Source organism: Saimiri boliviensis, chromosome X (assembly GCF_048565385.1).
Source record: "Saimiri boliviensis isolate mSaiBol1 chromosome X, mSaiBol1.pri, whole genome shotgun sequence".
NCBI lineage: Eukaryota > Metazoa > Chordata > Mammalia > Primates > Cebidae > Saimiri > Saimiri boliviensis.
The window spans coordinates 16,862,165-16,881,030 of record NC_133470.1 but is presented as its reverse complement, the minus strand read 5'-3'; the positions used below and the strand labels follow the sequence as shown (position 1 = coordinate 16,881,030).

The following is an 18,866-nucleotide window of genomic DNA, read 5'->3' as shown; positions in this document are numbered from 1 at the left end:
GTGTGTAAGGGAGGTGGAAGAAGATAAGAGGAATCACAGGACCTCAGATGATAAGTGTTGATAATTGCAGGCCATGCAGATACCATGTAGCTCTGACCTGGTGACTAACATGATGATAGCCGTGTGCTAAAGAAGGTGATGTTCTTTACCTTCCAGCTGCTACCCTCTGTCTCACCCATTTTCTTCACAGCCCAGTCCTGAAAGACTCGATTGAACTTTCTGTCTTTATTTTCTCAACTCACATTCAGTCTTCAAAGCTTACGCCTACCACTCCTCCTGGTTGCCTAACTCCTAATCAGTTTCTTGGTTGGCTTTGACCTTGTCAAGGTTGCCCTTCTTCTCTGGCCTCTCCTTCAGAGCCTCCTCTGTCCGCTTCTCATCCCCTTAAATGTTGCCTGGGCTCTCAGCCCTCAGACCTCAACCCGCTTATCTTCCAACAAGCCCTCCCGAGCAGCACTGCTCCCTCCTGTTCTGCTAGTGTGCCTTCCATGCTGCCAGTTTCCTCTGGCTTCAAAAGATTTAGGGCCCATATTTTACACAACAGTTTTCTATTGAGCCTTTGTTGTGCTAAACCAACTCTACTGTCATCTCATTTCCTACCTTCATTTTCCTTTTGTCTTATTTTATCATCTGTTTTTGAAGCTAACTGCAGATTGCTTTCTAAACCTTCCATACTTTTTGGAGCAAGGGAGGCACTAATAACACACGTGTACTGATAACTCGTAAAACTATACCTGTGGCCCGAGCTCTGTCTAGAGCTGCATTGTCCACTATCAGAGTCTCTAGGCACACGTGGCTACCAAAATATACATTCATTAAAATTCAGTTCCCCAGCCACACCCACCACATTTCTGTGCCCAAGAGCTGCATCTAACTAGATATGGCTCCACAGCACACTGGGCAGCACAAATCTATAGATTGTTCCTACTCAACAGAAGTTTCTTTTGGATAGCACTGGTCTAGAACCTAGAGACCATATTTCCAGCTGCAATAAGTCTTCATTTGAGTGTGTCTCACATACATCTCAAATCCAGCATTTCCAAAGCAGAACTTAGTATTTTTCCCCAAACCTCCTTTCTCTTCCATGAACTCTGCACTCTTGTCTCCCCAGGCACCCAAGTGAAAAGTCTCAGTGCCACTCTCAGCTCTTTGCTTCCTCCTCCCTGTCCCAGTGGTTGTTGGGTCCAGTCTTCATCAGCTGTCATGTTCGCATCTCTGTTCTCTCCCTTCCCTTCCAGTCTCTCCTGTTCTTCCTTAGCTCTAACCCCCATTGCTTCTGACCTGGACTGTATCTGTCACATCCCAACTGAGCTCCCTGCTCTAGGTCTTCTAGAGTTTGTCGCCTGTCCACGCTGGGTCCACACTGACCTTTCTCAAATAAATGTGATTGTTTTCTTGTCCTTTAACAAGCCAGTGACTCCCCTGCCCACTGGATCCACCCAAACCTGTCAGTAGGCCTTCAAGGCCTGCCATGAACTGGCCACTACCTGCCTCTTACCCCTTGCTTTCCTCTGGACACCAGCGTGCAAAGGTCCCTGACATTCACTCATCACACAACTCCACACCTTCAAAGCTGTGCTTTTACAGTGCCCCCATGTGGACTTGTGCTCCTTCCTGCCAGACACCTCTTCCTTTCTCAAAATGCAGGTCAAGTTTTGCCCCTCCCTGTACCTTTTCTGGCCCTGTGCCTGGGACAGAAGTGACCACCCCCCACTTTTCACCCATACCGAGCCCAGCTATTCAGCTGACTTATATAGCTTCATTTGTTTATAGGCCTCTTTCCCCCTAGTTAGCACCTTAAAAGGCTGGGACACAGTCTTTGGATCACTGGTGCCTGGCACTCAGTCAATGTACAAGAAAGGAAGAGAAGGAGGAAGAATCCTGACTAAGAAACCATCGCGCCAGGCACGATGGCTCACGCCTGTAATCCCAGCACTTTGTGAGGCCGAGGAGGGTGGATCACCTGAGGTCAGGAGTTCGAGACCAGCCTGACCAATATGGTGAAACCCCATCTCTATGAAAAAAAAGAAAGGAAAAAGAAAAAAAGAAATCATCACAGTAGTAGGTTAAGCAGAAGGGCTAAAGTAGTATGGTGAAGGCAGACCTGGAAAAGTGAGTCTCTGTGGACTTACACAACACGAAAGAAATGGGCAGATTTGAAGTTGATGCTGAGGTTTAATTCTAAGGCCTTAGGAGAATGGTACACCCAATACCAGGTAAAAGGAGGACATAAGGGATTCATTTTAAATGATAAAAATTATCCACTTGATTTTAGATAAACTTAAGTTTATGGTGTGTGTAGTACATTCAGATGATAGGAGATGGAATTGAAACCTGGGGGCATAGGTAAAAATGAGAGTGATAATGCTTGATGCAAAATGCGTTTTCCTCTCTCTTGCCAGAATATGAAGCTTTGCATAGTGCCACGTGGGAGGTGAGGAGTAAGGAAGGAAAGGACCAGACAACCTGGGGCTGGAACACGCGGCCACCTCTTGGAATAAGATCATCCTCAAATCTGTTTTATGTTTAGAGTTAAGCATAAAATAGTTAAAGCCACAGATAATGTTGCCAAATAAAAGAATTTAGAGAAAAATAAAGTTACTTCAGTCAAACTGTGGAAAGCCCAGTTATTGTCACAAACTGGTAAGGGAAACGCCATCCAAGTCAAGGATGGAGGAACCAGAACAGAAGGGCCAACCAGGAGTCCAGACAAGCAGGCCCTAAACAGAAGAATAAAAGTTGGTCCATTCCCAAACACAGCAGAGCCCAGTCCCCGGGCTGTGGATGGTCCAAGATATAAAGTGGAATTTGCCGGGCGCGGTGACTCAAGCCTGTAATCCCAGCACTTTGGGAGGCCGAGGCGGGTGGATCACGAGGTCAAGAGATCGAGACCATCCTGGTCAACATGGTGAAACCCCGTCTCTACTAAAAATACAAAAACAGCTGGGCATGGTGGCGCATGCCTGTAATCCCAGCTACTCGGGAGGCTGAGGCAGGAGAATTGCCTGAACCCAGGAGGCGGAGGTTGTGGTGAGCCGAGATCGCACCATTGCACTCCAGCCTGGGTAACAAGAGCGAAACTCTGTCTCAAAAAAAAAAAAAAAAAAAAAATATATATATATATATATATATATATATATATATATATATATAAAAAATTAAGTGGGATTCGTAAGAGTTGGGGCAAGAAGGGAGCCATGATGGCTCAGGCCAGTTATCCTGGTGCTTGAGGAGGGGAGGCTACGTGTTTTGAGTCTAGCCTGGGCAATATAAGAACCTCTCATTTATTAAAAAAAAAAAATTGCTAATGAAAGTGGGTTTAGTTGACAGTGAAAAAAAAAAGAGTTGGGGCAAGAAACCTTAGACCCCAGGTCCATCCTTGGGACGGCACTGGAAGGAGCTAGTAAGCAGGAGATCTTAATGGGAATCCTAAATGGATCACTTTAGGTCATGTTAAGAAGCTAAAATAGCTGCTAGGGGTTCACATAAAAGAACGTTCCAGCCAGGCGTGGTGTTTTCAATTAGTCCCAGCTACTTGAAAGGCTGAGATGGAAGGATCACTAGAGGCCAGGAATTTGAGACAAGCCTGGGTAACATTGTGAGACCCAATCTGTTTAAAAAAACTGAAGAAAAGGGAATATTCCAGTTAGCTCCCCACGAACAAGGTCATGTAGCCAGGCTAAAGCTTCTTGTCCAAGCAAGAGTTAGTCCAGGCCAGGAGCCACAGGCAGAAGTCCTGGAGGCTGCTCAGACCTGGCTTTTTGCTGCCAAGCCTACAGGTGGCAGGTGGTTTTGGTGAGAGCTAGGGCAGGCAGGGGCACGTGTTGTGGGGCAGCAGCTGAAGCCGGAAGGGAAAGCCAAGAGAGGCAGGAGAAAGCCAGGGTCATGCAGCCTCATGTTGCACAGGGCTGTAGGGAGAGCCACATGGTGGGGACTTTTGATAATACGTGTCAGGACTAAGGCTGTTGGTTTTGTGATTTAGGAGATGAACAGAGATTTTGGAGGGAAATTGTTGAGAAGGGATAGCGACCAAGCAGCCTAAAGAGGTGAGCAGATACAGGCCTAGAATATAAGCTGCTGTTAACCAGTCATGAATGAGAAGCAGGTGAGAGAGGACTGAGGACGGTTGCTTGTGATGCCCAAGACTTGAGCATTTTTCCAGGGCATGGAAAAGTGAATGCAGAAGGATGAAACTGATGAATGAAGGAAGAGGGGACAGTGAGAGGGACACATAGCTATAGAGGATATGGAATTCACAGCACAAGTGGTGGCATTTACAATCCTTTCCATCTAAGCAGAGGAACAAGTGGCCACATTTCTGAGCAGTAATGTCATAGAGGAGAGATTAAGCAGCTCAGATCAGGTGGCCTCAGTCTTCTCTGTATAGCATTTGGTGATAACCATCAACTAAGGAAGATGACGAAGATTGAAAATCAAAGGTGGCAATTTGGACTGTGTCCATAACGGATCCAGGGAATGAGGATTAAAAGGCCAGAATGCAATCACTGGCAGGCAGCACCCCAGTATGTCGGTGGCACATGCTTCCAAATGAAGGTAATTGCTAAAAGACATGCAGACTTAATAGTTGCACTTTAAAGGACATTGAGGCTTAGAGAGAGGATTCATTTTAAATTGTAAAATGAACTAACATTTGAGAACCTTCTAACATTTGAGAAAGGCATTTTCATTCTCACAGTAATGCCATAAAACAATAGTATAGCTATTCCCATTTTTTAAATGGGCATCAAGAACATTGAGTGACTTTCCAAGTGTCACGTAGTGGCATAATCAGAATACAATTTGGGTCATGCTCATATATCACCTTGCCAGTGATTACCCAAGGAAAGTGACGTACATGTGAGGAGGAAGAACATTAAAAAGGTTAAAACAAGCTCTTGGACTTTACAGAATTTTCTCTTACTGCTTAGAGCTCTTATCACTACATCATGAACCATTCATCTGTCTGTGGATGAAACGTCTAAATGCCACGTAACTTTCATATAGCAAAGAAAGCGAAAATAGATTTCTAAAGATTGCCAAAATAAATGGAAATTTATGTTTTAATTTATTAAACGTCAAGTTTCTGTTGAGCATTTTCTTGCATTTGCTGCTGCATAAGTCACATAACAATTAGAAACCAAAGTGAACTTTTTGAGTTCATAGTCACTCCTCTTGAATTGCTGACTGGCACATTTGTGGCCATTGAGACACTTCCGTTTTTCCTAGCTTTCTTTGGTTTTAAATATTTATTCTGCTTGGGTTTTTAAAAGAATTGTCATTCAGTAACAATGGCTTGGCTTCCTCTCTCATCGTAATCATTTGTTTGTTGACGGAGGAGCATCTGTTTTCAATACAGCATGCGTCACACATCGACACATCATTCATTGCTGCATTACAGAATTTAAAGTCAAGCCTGTCATTATTTTTTGGTGAATGTATGGACTGGAGTGGATTTCCAGGAAGGATGAATCATGCTATTAAATGAATGCTCGTTGGAAAGTGTGTGGAGTGTTATTCTCAGCTGCAGCATGCAGTTTTCTGGCAGTTTCCTTTTCGAGCATGTCTTCCTCGTCTAACAACAGTTGTATTCTCAAAAGGCTGGAGAGAGAGGAATTGAAAAGAAAGGCAGAGGAGGAAAGGCTTCGCCTAGAAGAGGAAGCCCGAAAGCAGGAAGAAGAAAGGAAACAGCAGGAAGAGGAAAAGAAGAAACAGGAAGAGGAAGAGAAAAGAAAGGCAGGCGAAGAGGCCAAGCAGAAGGCTGAGGAGGAGCTGTTGTTGAAAGAAAAGGAAAAACAAGAACAAGAAAAGCAAGAGAAAGCCATGATTGAAAAGCAGGTACTGTATGTGTCCTCAGATGGAATTTCCTTATTTTTTAAGGGCCTTGATAGTAGGTATAATTAGTTAAATTTCAGTGACTCATAATCTTGAAGTTTTTTCTTAAACTGTCTGGACTAGTTGTTAACTATAAGTTGGGGCAGTCGCAGTGAAGTTGATAATGTTTGCCGTCTGTCAATTTGGGTTTTCCCAAAGGCAAACCCTGGGATAAGAATTTGAGTGCCAGCAGTTTTTGGTGGTTGGTTTGTTTGTTTGTTTGTTTGTTTGTTTGTTTGTTTTTGCAAGGGAATCCCGGGAAGCTGGTAGAGGAATAGGAGAAAAGCCAATTTAAGTCCATTGATGCATTTGTTAATTGTGGATGACTGGAACACAGTCCCATTGAGAACCTCTGAGAGACAGTGGATCATGCTTTAGAATTGTCCAGCTGCGAGATGAGGAAACTGAACTACTGATCGACCACCTCCTCTCCCTCATTGGAGAAGGTCACTCGTTGAGGAATTAACTCTCTGATCTGGCCATGTGCACACTTCATGGCCCAAGCCTGCCCACAGACACAGAAAAGCCTTCTCCATGTATGAGAAATGTCTGCAGGTGAATTGCATGGTGACCTAGGGGTATATGAATGAGGTCCAACCATGTTTTCTGTGCCATACAGTGGTTTGTATAAATCCACATTGAATATTGGAGCAACATCCACTTTAGGGCAGATGATGAGATGAAGGAACATGTCCAAAGCCAGGGAATTGCCACACTGTTTTCTTAGCTTAATAAAGCTTTGCCTTGATTTACCTGTTTCTATTAGAAAGAAGCAGCAGAAGCAAAGGCCCAGGAAGTAGCTAAACAGATGCGTCTAGAAAGAGAACAGATCATGCTGCAGATTGAGCAGGAGCGACTGGAGAGAAAGAAGGTAAGGGCTGAGAGATCAGGAAGACTTAGGGTAAGTGATCAGGAGGTGAATCCAGTTCTATTCTGTGGTGATTGGATAGAATGCTCCTAGGATTGTCAGTTAGGTCAAGTTCATTGATACTACTGTTTAAATCTTCTATGTCTTTATTAGTTTTCTGCCATCTCATTCTATCAGTAATTGAGAAAGATTGTTAAAAACTCCATCTGCACCCAGGCACAGTGGCTCATACCTGTAATCCCAGCACTTAGAGAGGCAGAGGTGGGAGGATCACTTGAGTCCAGAAGTTTGAGACCAGCCTGAGTAATACAGTGAAATCTTGTTTCTACTAAAAATACAAAAAATAAGCAGGTGTGATGGCATGTGCCTGTAGTCCCAGCTACTTAGGAGGCTGAGGTGGGAGGATCACCTGAACCTGAACTTGGGAAGTCAAGCCTGCGGTGAGCCGAGATTATGCCACTACACTCCCGCCTGGGCAACAGGAGTGAGACCCTGTCTCAAATAAAAGAAAAAAAAAACAACAAAAAACTCCATCTGTAATTATGGGTTTCCCATTTTTCCTTTCAGTTATGTCAGGTTTTATGATATATATATTTCTCGTGATATGCCTTTCTTTATCTCTAGTGATACTTCTTGTCTCTACTTTGACAGCCCTTTATTTTTCTTGAGACAGAGTTTCACTTTGTTGCCCAGGCTGGAGTTCGGTGGCGTAATCTCAGCTCACCCCAACCTCCACCTTCCTGGTTCAAGCGATTCCTGCCTCAGACTCCCAAGTAGCTGAGATTACAGGAGTGTACCACCACACCCAGCTAATTTTTGTATTTTTAGTAGAGACGGGGTTTCACCATGTTGCCCAGGCTGTTCTTGGGACTCCTGAACTCAATTGATCCTCCTGCCTTGGCCTTCCAAAGTGCTGGGATTATAGAAATAAGCCACTGTGCTTGGCCTGACAGCCCTTTTATGATTAGTGTCTGTATGTCAAATCTTTTTCACCCTTCTACTTAAAGCTTCTGTGTGTTTTTATAAGTAAAGAGCATATAGTCAGGAGTTGTTATTTTAATTCTGTTTGACAGTCTTTGTCTTTTAATTGGAGTGTGTAGTCTATTTACACTTAGTATGCTTATGGATAAAGTTGGGTTTAAGGAGGCTGATTATAAAGGTGTATTCTCATGGTGTCCTAGGCCCAACCTGGGCTTTGTATTGCTGTAGGCCTGGGACCCGGGAGACCAGCCTGTGGCCTTCTCTCCTGAGATGCACCTTAGCCTCACTTTCTGTAGGATAGTCCTCTTTAATGACAAGTGGTAATTTGTTGATTTATAGGGAATCTAAGCAGAAGAAGGAGAAATACAGGATGTAAATTGAATACTGATTCTAAATACGTATGAGTTAACTTCTCAAGCATTTGACCTTGTCCATGGGGCCAGAGGTGTACATCTCCAAAACCAGTGGAAAACCTTTCTATATGTGTTACTGTCTTCTGACATTTGTCTTTTACAGGTTTTCTGAGAAATGTGAAATTACATGTAGACTGAGCTACTTTATGTTTTTGGTCTTATAGTCCTCTTACTTGGTTTTTTTGTTTTTTGTTTTTAGAGAATAGATGAAATCATGAAGAGAACAAGGAAGAGTGATGTGTCTCCAGAAGTAAAGGTAGAAATTCGGATGAACATTTTAATAGTTTATGTACTAAGGAGAAAAGACAGAATACAATCAGTGAAATTGTAGGTCTTAGAGAGGATTAGCCAGAAAAAAAAAAAAAATGGACTCTTCCTGCTTTGTTCCTGGCTAGGTTAAGTGGGGGTAGGTACTTAAAGAAAGAGGTGTTTCAGAGCCAGGCGCAGTGGTGGCTTACACCTGTGATCTCAGCACTTTGGGAGGTTAAGCCGGCCAGATCATGAGGTCAAGAGATTGAGACCATCCTGGTCAACATGGTGAAACTCCATCTCTATTAAAAATACAAAAATGAGCTGGGTGTGGTGGTGTGTGCCTGTAGTCCCAGCTACTTAGGAGGCTGAGGCAGGAGAATTGCTTGAACCCAGGAGTTGGAGGTTGCAGTGAGTGGAGATGGTGCCACTGCACTCCAGCCTGGTGACAGAGCCAGATTATATCTCAAAAAAAAAAAAAAAGGCGGGGTTTTGGAGATGGGATGGCTAAAAGATTTCCTTAGAGTAATGGTGGGTGAGGGGGGTGGGATGAAGGGAGAGGCATAGTAGTCCATGAATAAAAAAAGAGAATGCTGATGTAAAAATACATAAGAATAAGGGAAACACAGCTGAAAATTTAAAGAATTACCACAGAACAGGCAGATGGTCTAGCCAGGCTCAAAATATCATTGGATGCTTTTAAAAAGCACTTGTGTTTCTGTTTGATGTCAGCCTTCCCTCATTTCATTCACCTTCCATTTGTTTTCAGAAAGAAGACCCCAAAGTCGGGGTTCAGCCTGCTGTGTGTGTGGAAAATAAGACAAAACCAGTTGTCCCCAACAAAATGGGTGAGTGTGAGGTCTGGCTCTTGGGTTCTTCCTTTTAGTAGCAAGGGCTCGCAAGACTTCCTGCAGGAGAAACAGACCTATGGATCCCAAGAGGGTGACTGCTGGCAGGGGCCTGTGCAGGTTCCCTTCTCTGGGAATGTCTCTCCAGCACAGGAACTGTCAGCTCACTTGGGAACCGACTGTGTTCCTTGGTTACTCCAATAATCTCAACATAGGAGGCACTCTGGCTGCTGGCTTACAGTGCTTTCCAGGGAGCTTAACTGCTGGTCAGGTTTTATTACTGTTAGGACCTGACTCTGCTCTCTCTGCTCTTCTCCAGAGGTTCTGCACAGACACTAATAATGTGATTTGTCTTCTCTTCCCCTGTGTGAAGGTGATTACATGGGGTTATTTGTGGCTTTTTCCAAAAAAGATGCTGCACCATCAGTGAACCAGAGCATTAAATTAATTGCTTTGATCTATATTTCCCTGTTACTTTATTTAGACATTTTATGATTAACACAAGGACTTTGTGTTCTCGATCAGAAATCAATGGATTGAGCACCTGCCAGGAAGTTAATGGTGTGGGTCACGCTGCCCCAGAAACTTATCCCCAAGACATTTTCTCTAATGGGCTTAAGCCAGCTGGGGCACTTGTTCATCTAGATGCCCTTGATGGGAAATCAAACAGTCTGGATGATTCAACTGAAGAAGTGCAGTCTATGGATGTGAGGTATATTCATTTCTTTTGCATTTAAGCCTCATCGCATCTCCAAACACTACCCTTTCTTTTAGTTGGTTTCTTAATCTTTTACAACCAAATCACCTAAAGCATATTTGATTGACATTACAGGAAAGCTGTCACTGCTATAACATTCTAGTGTCTTGCGTCAGGTTCCCTAGAAGCGGAGCCTGGAACAGAGTTTTTAGGGCATGTGATGCGTAGAGGAAAACTCTAGGGAGTTTTTTCGGGAGAAAGGGGAAGGAAGGAAGTCACTAAGCAAGGATGCCATCTCAGCTGATCCCATGGGAGTTCTGGAGGATGAATTTCTACCAGAGACAGTTCCTCTGAGCTTCTGCAGTTCTGGTTTTTCTAGATTCTTCTCTAAGATCTCACAAGAAAAAGAAGAACCTGACAGCAGCCTTGCTCTAGCTGTTAAGAAATTCCTGGTGGCAGGCCCTCAGCCCACCACTCTTCAAAGCCTGGAAGGCTTTGCTTCTTTGCTGAACTTACAGCTGGCACAATTATGAAACTCCTCCTTCCATCTCTAGGGAGAGAAAGAAAGAGAGAAAAAGAAAACCAGGCTTGGCTGGATGGAGCTGGATAAGTCAGAGTGGATTGGAAGCCTTGCTTTAGAGAGGAAGCAGAGGGTGAGATTGGCGCTGCCAGTGATGAGGTGGGCTGTGGTGGGATCCTTTCATGTTGGCCCCCCAAACCTTTACTGAGCACTTCAGATAGTTCTACATGAACTCTTCTCAGCGCAATCTGATTCACACTCACAGGAGCCCTGGCAGGGAGAATCGATTGTTACCATTTTATAGGCAAAGAAACTGAGACTGCAGGGAGGAAAAGCAATTTGTCCAAGGTGGTAGGTACTATTAGAATGGCAGCACTGGGACCCCCAGTGTTAATTAGGGCTCTTTTTCAACTTGCCTTGAACTTTTGGCATTGGCTTTCTGTCTGAATGTCCCATTTCGAAAGTTCGGTAAGTGCCTTGCTTCTTTGTAATAGAATGCTGGTGTCTGTGGGTTTTTATCCTTTCACCCTTTGGGCAATGTGAGCTTGGCCATCACAGCCCTGCTCAATCTGCTTCCCTGTTCTCATACATGGGGCCTTATGTCCACCATCTGTCCTTCTCAGATTTGAACCCAAGTCGTGTGTAAACACAAAAACTCTAAATCCTTCTCTAAAAGAGTAGTATAAAAAATATTACAAATAGAATTAATATGTTGTACACTCTCTCTGTCTGTCTGTCTCTGTCTCTGTCTCTCTCTCTCTCTCTCTCTCTCTCTCTCTCTCTCGTTCATCTCTTCTAGTCCTGTTTCAAAAGAAGAGCTTATCTCTATCCCAGAATTTTCACCAGTGAGTGAAATGATTCCTGGGGTGTCTCTGGACCAAAATGGAACTGGTAATGCCCGAGCACTTCAAGATCTCTTAGATTTCACTGGTCCCCCAACATTCCCCAAGAGATCCAGTGAAAATCTCAGCCTGGACGACTGTAATAAAAACCTTATCGAAGGATTTAACAGTCCTGGCCAAGAAACTCCTCTCAACACCTTCTGTTGACAAATACAGCATCCATTTAATGAAAGGTACAGTCTTTTGATCATATTCTAACTTTATAACCCTTTAACTGGAGTTTGTGAAGATAGGATGTACATCACTCAACCTCTTGGGTGATCAACTTTTATTTGAAAAATGCAAACATGAATATATTATGGTATACTACAGCAAGAATTGAGACAAATTTCAAGTAATTCATCCATGAGCCTTCAGCGCTGAGCTGGCCTGTCCTAACCCTGCTGTTTAAGGTGTTTGGATAGGAAGGTTGAGAAGCACTGGCTAAAGGTTTTACTACCAATCCACTCTGAGTAGCTTTTTTAGGGGCAAGGAAAGAAAACTCTAGTAGTGTTGCAAGGTGATAATAGTAAGATGAATTTCCCCACCTCTAGTTTTGCTCAGTGGCATTCCACATTCTATCGAGAATCATTCATATACATTGGGCCACATGATTTGCTATTCTCTTGACCCATTCTGGATTCTTCCAAAGCAGACATCTGTTCCTAGGTCATACCTGAGGGAAAGAGAACTGCAGTTTGTGTCTTGAAGGTTTTTCCCCTCCCTTTGACCTTTTTTCTTGCCGAAGTGCTTCCAGAAGCTATTCTCATTTGAGTAAGAATATCTGTGAGTTATATACACTCTGTAGTAAGGTATACTTAATAATAAATACTTCACATTTGATTTACTTCAGTTTGGAGCTTGTTTTTGAATGAGGAAAAGATAAGAGTCTGTCACCAAATCCTTTAATAATTTAATAATTCCAGTTGCTCCTCCCACTTTAGATTCTGGTTTTGTTTTCAAGAGAAGGAGTCTCACTCTGTTGCCCAGGCTGGTGTGTAGTAGTGCAATGCCAGCTCACTGAAACTTCAAACTCCTGGGCTCAGGAGATACCCTTGCCTCAGCCTCCCGAGTAGTTGGATTACAGGCACATGCCACCAGGCCCAGCTAAGTTTTTTTTAGGTTTTGTAGAGGTTGGGTCTTGCTGTGTTGCCCAGCTGGTCTTAAAACTCCTGGCTTCAAGCGATCCTCTCTCCTTGGCTTCCCAAGCACTGAGATTACAGCCGTGAGCCTCCATGACTGGCATCCATTTTAGATTCTTAAAAGCATTTTTATATTCTCAGCATTCTCTCAGTCACTTTATTTTTTATACTTCACTCCCGTAACAAATTCAGTGGCCAAAATAACTTACTTCAACCTTTTTATTTTTCAAATGAGGAAACAAGTTGGAGAGGTTACAGAGCTGAGGTCACTGTACTTTTTGTATGCTTGTTTCTACCTGACCTCTGCGCTTGCCTATAAGACAAGTTTGAGAGCCCATTTCTCTTGGTTCTTGGTGTGTGGTGGGTCACTTTTAGAGTAAACTGTGTCGCTGGTTTGGAAAAGCAGCTGCCTTCTTGGACACTTAAAACACTAGTTCACCTGAGTATTCTATTTCTTTGACAGTTAACGTGGCTTAATATTTATTAAGAGGTTTCTTGTGTTTTTAACATAGTTTGACTTTAAAATTAGTTTCCCTTCAGTTCACTTTTCTCACTCTCCAGTAATGAACAGAGAATCCACAAAATTGTAAGAGTATTCATAGGTCCTCAAATTTATTTCTTACATCTCTAAAATAAATGCAAAACCCCTATCCAAAAAGAAAAATCTTGACCAAATCATTTTATTCACACTGCTTGTATATTTTTAATAATGATTTGGTCTAATTCTCAAATTCTTCTCTACCAAAAGTGCTACCACCCCCACCAGGGGACGTGTGGACATGTGTTGGTTTTGTTGCCAGAGTGGCTGGGGGCATTTGGAAGACGAAATTTGCAACATTAAACATCTGCAGGTTTTTTTTTTTTTTAAAAGATGGGGTTTCACCATATTGGTCAGGCTGGTCTCAGAACTCCTGACCTCAGGTGATCTGCCCACCTCAGCCTCCCAAAGTGCTGGGATTACAGGCGTGAGCCACCACGTCCGGCACATCTGCAGGTTTTAGGAAAGTTCCACACGAGGAAAATTTGACCCACCTGAGAGAATAATCCTATGCAAAATACTGTATCACTTCTGTTGAGAAATACTGTATAAGCCAAGGAGGAAAATATAATTACCAAGAAGGTAGAAAGTACCACAGTGTGTTGTGATCATTTTAGTGAGAGGATAGGTGCTACAGACTGCAGAATGCTTGGTTCTCCCTTTGATCTCATCTGGTTTTGTTTCTGAATTGACACAGGTGTTGGAGAGCCTGTAAAGCTGCTGGTAGTCAAATCCGAGCTGCCGGCCATCTCAAGAAGCTTCTGACGCCCTTACTGCTGGATCCCAAATTATTAGCTCGGAATGTAACTGTATTCCTAAGTAATATGTCTAACACTGGCCATTCTTGTTAGAAACCTTGAGACTTTCACCTTGTTGGGCTTTAGCAAAGTTTCCTTTTACAGTTCTGTTTTTGAGCTTCAGCTTCTGATAAAGCACTTCCTGTACCTCTCTATTATCATAGTGACTCTCTGAATAACCTGAGTGACTGGCTCAGCAATTCGCTTTATAACCATTCTTCTTCCCAAAGTTGGAGCACATAAACATTTAGATGTCTTTTCCTGTAAAATATTCTAGACGTTTACCCAAACTCTAGTTAAATATATACTGAACTTGTGCTGTATATATCTCCCTGTCTTTTTTGAGACAGAGAAGAAATTCAGGAGGTTCTCCGTCTCCAGAGTTTCTCTATTGGAAGGCGGTATCAAGAAGCCTTTACAAAATCATTCTTAAGCTTTGCCACCTGCAAAAATGCATTGCCCCACATTATTCTTTTGGGGTTAAAGTAGTAAGTTTGGCTGAGGAAGAAAGTCAAAACAGTCAGTAATGATTTCTGTTCTCTTATGCATATTCGTGTATACATGGCAACTGAATCTAGCAAGGACTCTTTCATGTCACACCTTAAAATCTTCACACGGTAGTCACTCCAGACCATGGAGTGGCTTTCCTAATGACTCCTATGTCTTATGTGCAGGTGGTTGGTTTTCATGTTCTTGCTATTTTTTTTCTGTTGGATCTTGGAAGTTTTCTTTGTTTATTTGCTGCTGCGTTTGCCCAGCTTTAATCAAACCAGGCACAAATGAAAATCATAGTGTTCTGAAAGAATAGGGGGCCCACACTGAACCCAGTATGTCACTTTCAACATTAAGAAAACACCTGAATGGGAAAAATGACACTAAAATGTATACTCGTCACATTTTATGCCATATAGTGGCATGTTTTCTTAATTTTGTTTCTTGTGGTGAAAGGTGGCTTTCAGATTAAAATGACCTCGTCTTCTCTGAAACTTTTTGTTTTGACTTGTATAATTACGGGTTTAGAACGATTCATAATTCTGAGAGAGGTCTGCAACCAGGAGATATAAAGAAGTCTCAGTAGTAATCTTGTTCATTTGCTTGTATAGCCAGCTACATTTAGGAATGTATTAGTTAAGGAAACTGTGCATCTGCGTATGTGTCTATACTCAATAAAATACATGCCTCCACATAATGCACTGTTGTCCATCTTGGCGAATACTGGCGAAGTCCCTTTCTGACAAGCACAGAGAAACCATAGCATGGTCTGGCTTTCAAAAAATGCCTCTAATTTTTCCTAGAACCTTATTTTGCTAAATGTCTGTTTTCTTGTGACTTGTTGTACCTCACAACACCATTGTGACTGTGGTGATGCCTCATTTGCATGATATATACATTGTGTTTAATGTGAAATACATTTTCATTGAAGAGTCTGATGACTTGGCTAGCGTTTTATTTTTTCTGTAAGCTCATTGTGCTGAAACCAAACCAGGCTTTTAAAAACCCATGTGGAAAAAAACCAAAAATTCCTGTATGGATAACCTTTCCCTGTCATACTCATTCAAAATTCCTTTGTTGCCAGTGCCAAGTGGAGTCAACTGCATAAAGCTTATTAAGTGATGGACTATCCCTAGAACACAATGGACTTTTGAGTACAGCAAAAAGTTGCTCTTCTTTTTTTTTTTTTTTTTTTTTGGTAGAGACAAGGTCTCACCATGTTGCTGAAGCTGGTCTCCTAGTCTCAAGTGATTGATCCTCCTGCCTGAGCCTCCCAAAGTTCTGGAATTATAGGCATGAGCCACTACACTCAGCCAAGTTCCTGTACTTTCATACCACTGGTGCAAGGGCTTTCTAGCTAAGAAACAGTTAGCCTTACCATAATCTATGAGAACATTGCACATAGCAATTTGGCATTTAAATAAAATTACAATGGGAATGTTGATGCTTAAATGTTGAGGTAAGCTGAAACCCAGACCAGTTTTTTGTATCTAACTCACAGACTTGTCCACTGCCTGGGAGATGGTACCAGGCCAGACCAGAAATCAGGTGGGCAGGACTGGAATTAGAGACCCTTGTGGTAACTTCTGGGCTGCCATCTCTGAAGCTGAGGGCCCAGTCATTGCTGCCTTCTTTAGTTCTGCTGACAAAGCCTGTGGTCAAGGCACAGGAGCAGACACTATTTCCATATGCAGGCCTCTGGAAGGGGTATTAGAAGCAGTTTATGGCATCATGAGCTCTGGCCATAGGGCCTATATTGGTGGCCAGTCATTCCTAAGAACAATTTCTTGTGAGCATTGCAAATTTTTTTCAGTAGGTACAGGTTTCCTGTTAGTCAGATGCTTTTGTTATTTTAAAAAGCAAATGTAAAGGACTAATTTGTTTCGAGAGGTATACCCATTAGACTGGGGCACAACACAGGGTGACCTCCATACCCATTCCTCAGCGTTGTTCAGAAAGCACAGTTATTTATGGGCTGGGTGCAGTGGCTTAGACCTGTAATACCAGCACCTTGGGAGGCCAAGGCAGGAGGATCACTTGAGGCCGGGGGTTCGAGCCAGCCCAGGCAACAAAGCAAGACCTCTGTTCTCTACAAAAAAATTTAAAAAAACGTAGCTGACCATGGTGGCACACACCTGTAATCCTAGCTACTTGAAAGGCTAAGGCAGGAGGATCACTTGAGCCCAGGAGCGCAAGACTGCAGTGAGCTAGGATCACACCACTGCACTCCAGCCTGCACATAAGACACTGTCTCTTTTTAAAAAGCACAATTATGTAAGAAAATTAAGCAAGAACTCTTAGAAATGGGAAGCCTCACAAATGCCCTTTTTTCTGGAAACCGATGAAAAACTCAGAATGATTTCACAAGGAAGCCAACTATGAAAGAAGAATTAATAGTTTTATTTGCGGGGGCACAGGGCCAGGCTGGAGTGTAGTGGCATGATTATATTTCGTTGCAGCCTTGAACTCCCGGGCTCAGGTGATTCCTGTACCAGCCTCCTGAGTAGCTAGGAATGCAGCTGCGCATCACCATGCCCAGCTACTTTCTTTTAAATTTTTATGCAGAGACGAGGTCTCACTGTATTGCCCAAGATGGTCTTGAACTGGGCTCAGGCGATCCTCCCACCTTGGCCTCCCAAAGTGCTGATATTACAGATGTGCACCACTATGCCTGGCCAGACAAGTCTTTTTCTTGCATATCAGAAATAAACAGGAAATAGATTCCAACAAAAACCATAAAATTTATAGAAATAAAAGCTAGCTAAAATTAGAGGAATGTTAGAATTGAAGTGAATAGAAAGACATGCCATGGCCCTGAATGGGACGTCCTGTGCATGTGAAGAAGGCTCATCCTAGGTAGCACTCACATTTGTTCCAGTCAATGAGATTTCATTTTGGTGACTTGAAAATATAATTGCACAGTTCATTTAAGAAACGAAACGCGGGGCCGGGCGCGGTGGCTCAAGCCTGTAATCCCAGCACTTTGGGAGGCCGAGGCGGGTAGATCACGAGGTCGAGAGATCGAGACCATCCTGGTCAACATGGTGAAACCCCGTCTCTACTAAAAATACAAAAAATTAGCTGGGCATGGTGGCACGTGCCTGTAATCCCAGCTACTCAGGAGGCTGAGGCAGGAGAATTGCTTGAACCCAGGAGGCGGAGGTTGTGGTGAGCCGAGATCACGCCATTGCACTCCAGCCTGGGTAACGAGCGAAACTCCGTCTCAAAAAAAAAAAAAATAATAATAAAAAATAAATAAACGAAACACAGCCTGGTGCGGTGGCTCATGCCTGTAATCCCAGCACTTTCCAAGGCTGAGGCGGGCAGATCAGCTGAGGTCAGGAGTTTGACACCAGCCTGGCCAACATGGTGAAACCCCGTCTCTACTAAAAATATTAAAAAATTAGCTGGGCCTGGTGGCACACGCCTGTAATCCCAGCTACTCAGGAGGCTGAGGCTGGAGAATCTCCTGAATCTGAGAGGTGGAGGTTGCAGTGAGCTGAGAATGCACCATTGCACTCCAGCCTGGGCAACTGAGGGAGACTCCATCTCAAAAAAAAAAAAAAAAAAAAAAAAAGTGAACACAAGGCCAAGAAACCTAGGAATTTTTTAAAAAAGCATTTCCCCCAACAAATAGTAAAATATATGATAAAACTTCCATAACTGAAATGGTATTCTGATAGAGAAATAGAATTTGGAATAGCTATAGAGATCAGAAATACCCAAGATCCGTAAGAATTGAAGGCATGATGGGGTTGGGTTTGGGTCATTGGACCTGTGGAGAGGTAGCAGGTATCCTGTCAACTGAGTTTTTAAAATTTGTTTTTGTTTTTGTTTTTGTTTTTGTTTTTGAGACAGTATCTTACTCTATACCCCAGGCTGGGGTGCAGTGGCATGCTTTTGGCTCAGTGCAAACTCCTCTCAGGTTCAAGTGATTCTCCCGCCTCAGCCTCCCAAGTAGCTGGGATTACAGGCGCCCACCACCACGCCCAGCTAATTTTTATATTTAATAGAGACAGGGTTTCACCATGTTGGCCAGGCTGGTCTCAAACACCTGACCTCAAGTCATCTGCCTGCCTCAGCCTCCCAAAGTGCTGGGATTACAGGCGTGAGCCACTGTACCTGGCCGTCAACTGAGTTTAGAATCTCTGATGGGGTAGGGACAGGGGCCCGGAAGTCACAGTGAGGAAATGATAAAGACAGCAAAGGGATCCAAGGTAAGGTTACCACTCATCGATCAATGTTTAAGTCAGGGACAAAATTAAGATGTAAGGCTTGGGAGCATCCTCTAACAATCCTGAGCTGCCAGGCACCCCTGGGATGTGCCAGGCTCTCAGGAAGTGGGGAGCAGCAGGCCTCTGCTTGCCACGCTCTAGGCTTCTGTGGCAGTAGACCATGATAGACAGCTTGTACTGAGTTATTAAAGATTTCATGCTTTGAGTTAGGTATGAGATGGTATCTTCTCCAAGGACCCACACAGCTGGAACTTGGCAGAGCTGGCTGTGATTCCAGGGCCCCAGCTTTATATATATATTTTTAATGGAGACACATTCTCCCTATGTTGCCCAG

At 43.3% G+C, this 18,866-nt stretch overlaps 1 protein-coding gene across 5 annotated transcripts in view; it reads left to right on the top strand.

Annotated features, from left to right (window-relative positions):
- The window catches only part of MAP7D2 (MAP7 domain containing 2), a 112,559-nt gene extending 97,327 nt beyond the window's left edge, over positions 1 to 15,232 (top strand). For all 5 annotated transcript variants that reach the window (XM_074392275.1, XM_010334880.2, XM_074392276.1 and 2 more), the window contains 7 exons: positions 5,598 to 5,835; positions 6,638 to 6,742; positions 8,333 to 8,389; positions 9,152 to 9,230; positions 9,756 to 9,942; positions 11,247 to 11,522; positions 13,706 to 15,232. In XM_074392275.1, the coding sequence (XP_074248376.1) occupies positions 5,598 to 5,835; positions 6,638 to 6,742; positions 8,333 to 8,389; positions 9,152 to 9,230; positions 9,756 to 9,942; positions 11,247 to 11,496 (916 nt within the window). In that variant the 3' untranslated portion in view covers positions 11,497 to 11,522; positions 13,706 to 15,232. The remainder of the gene's footprint in view (positions 1 to 5,597; positions 5,836 to 6,637; positions 6,743 to 8,332; positions 8,390 to 9,151; positions 9,231 to 9,755; positions 9,943 to 11,246; positions 11,523 to 13,705) is intronic.
- The last annotated feature ends 3,634 nt before the right edge of the window (positions 15,233 to 18,866 follow it).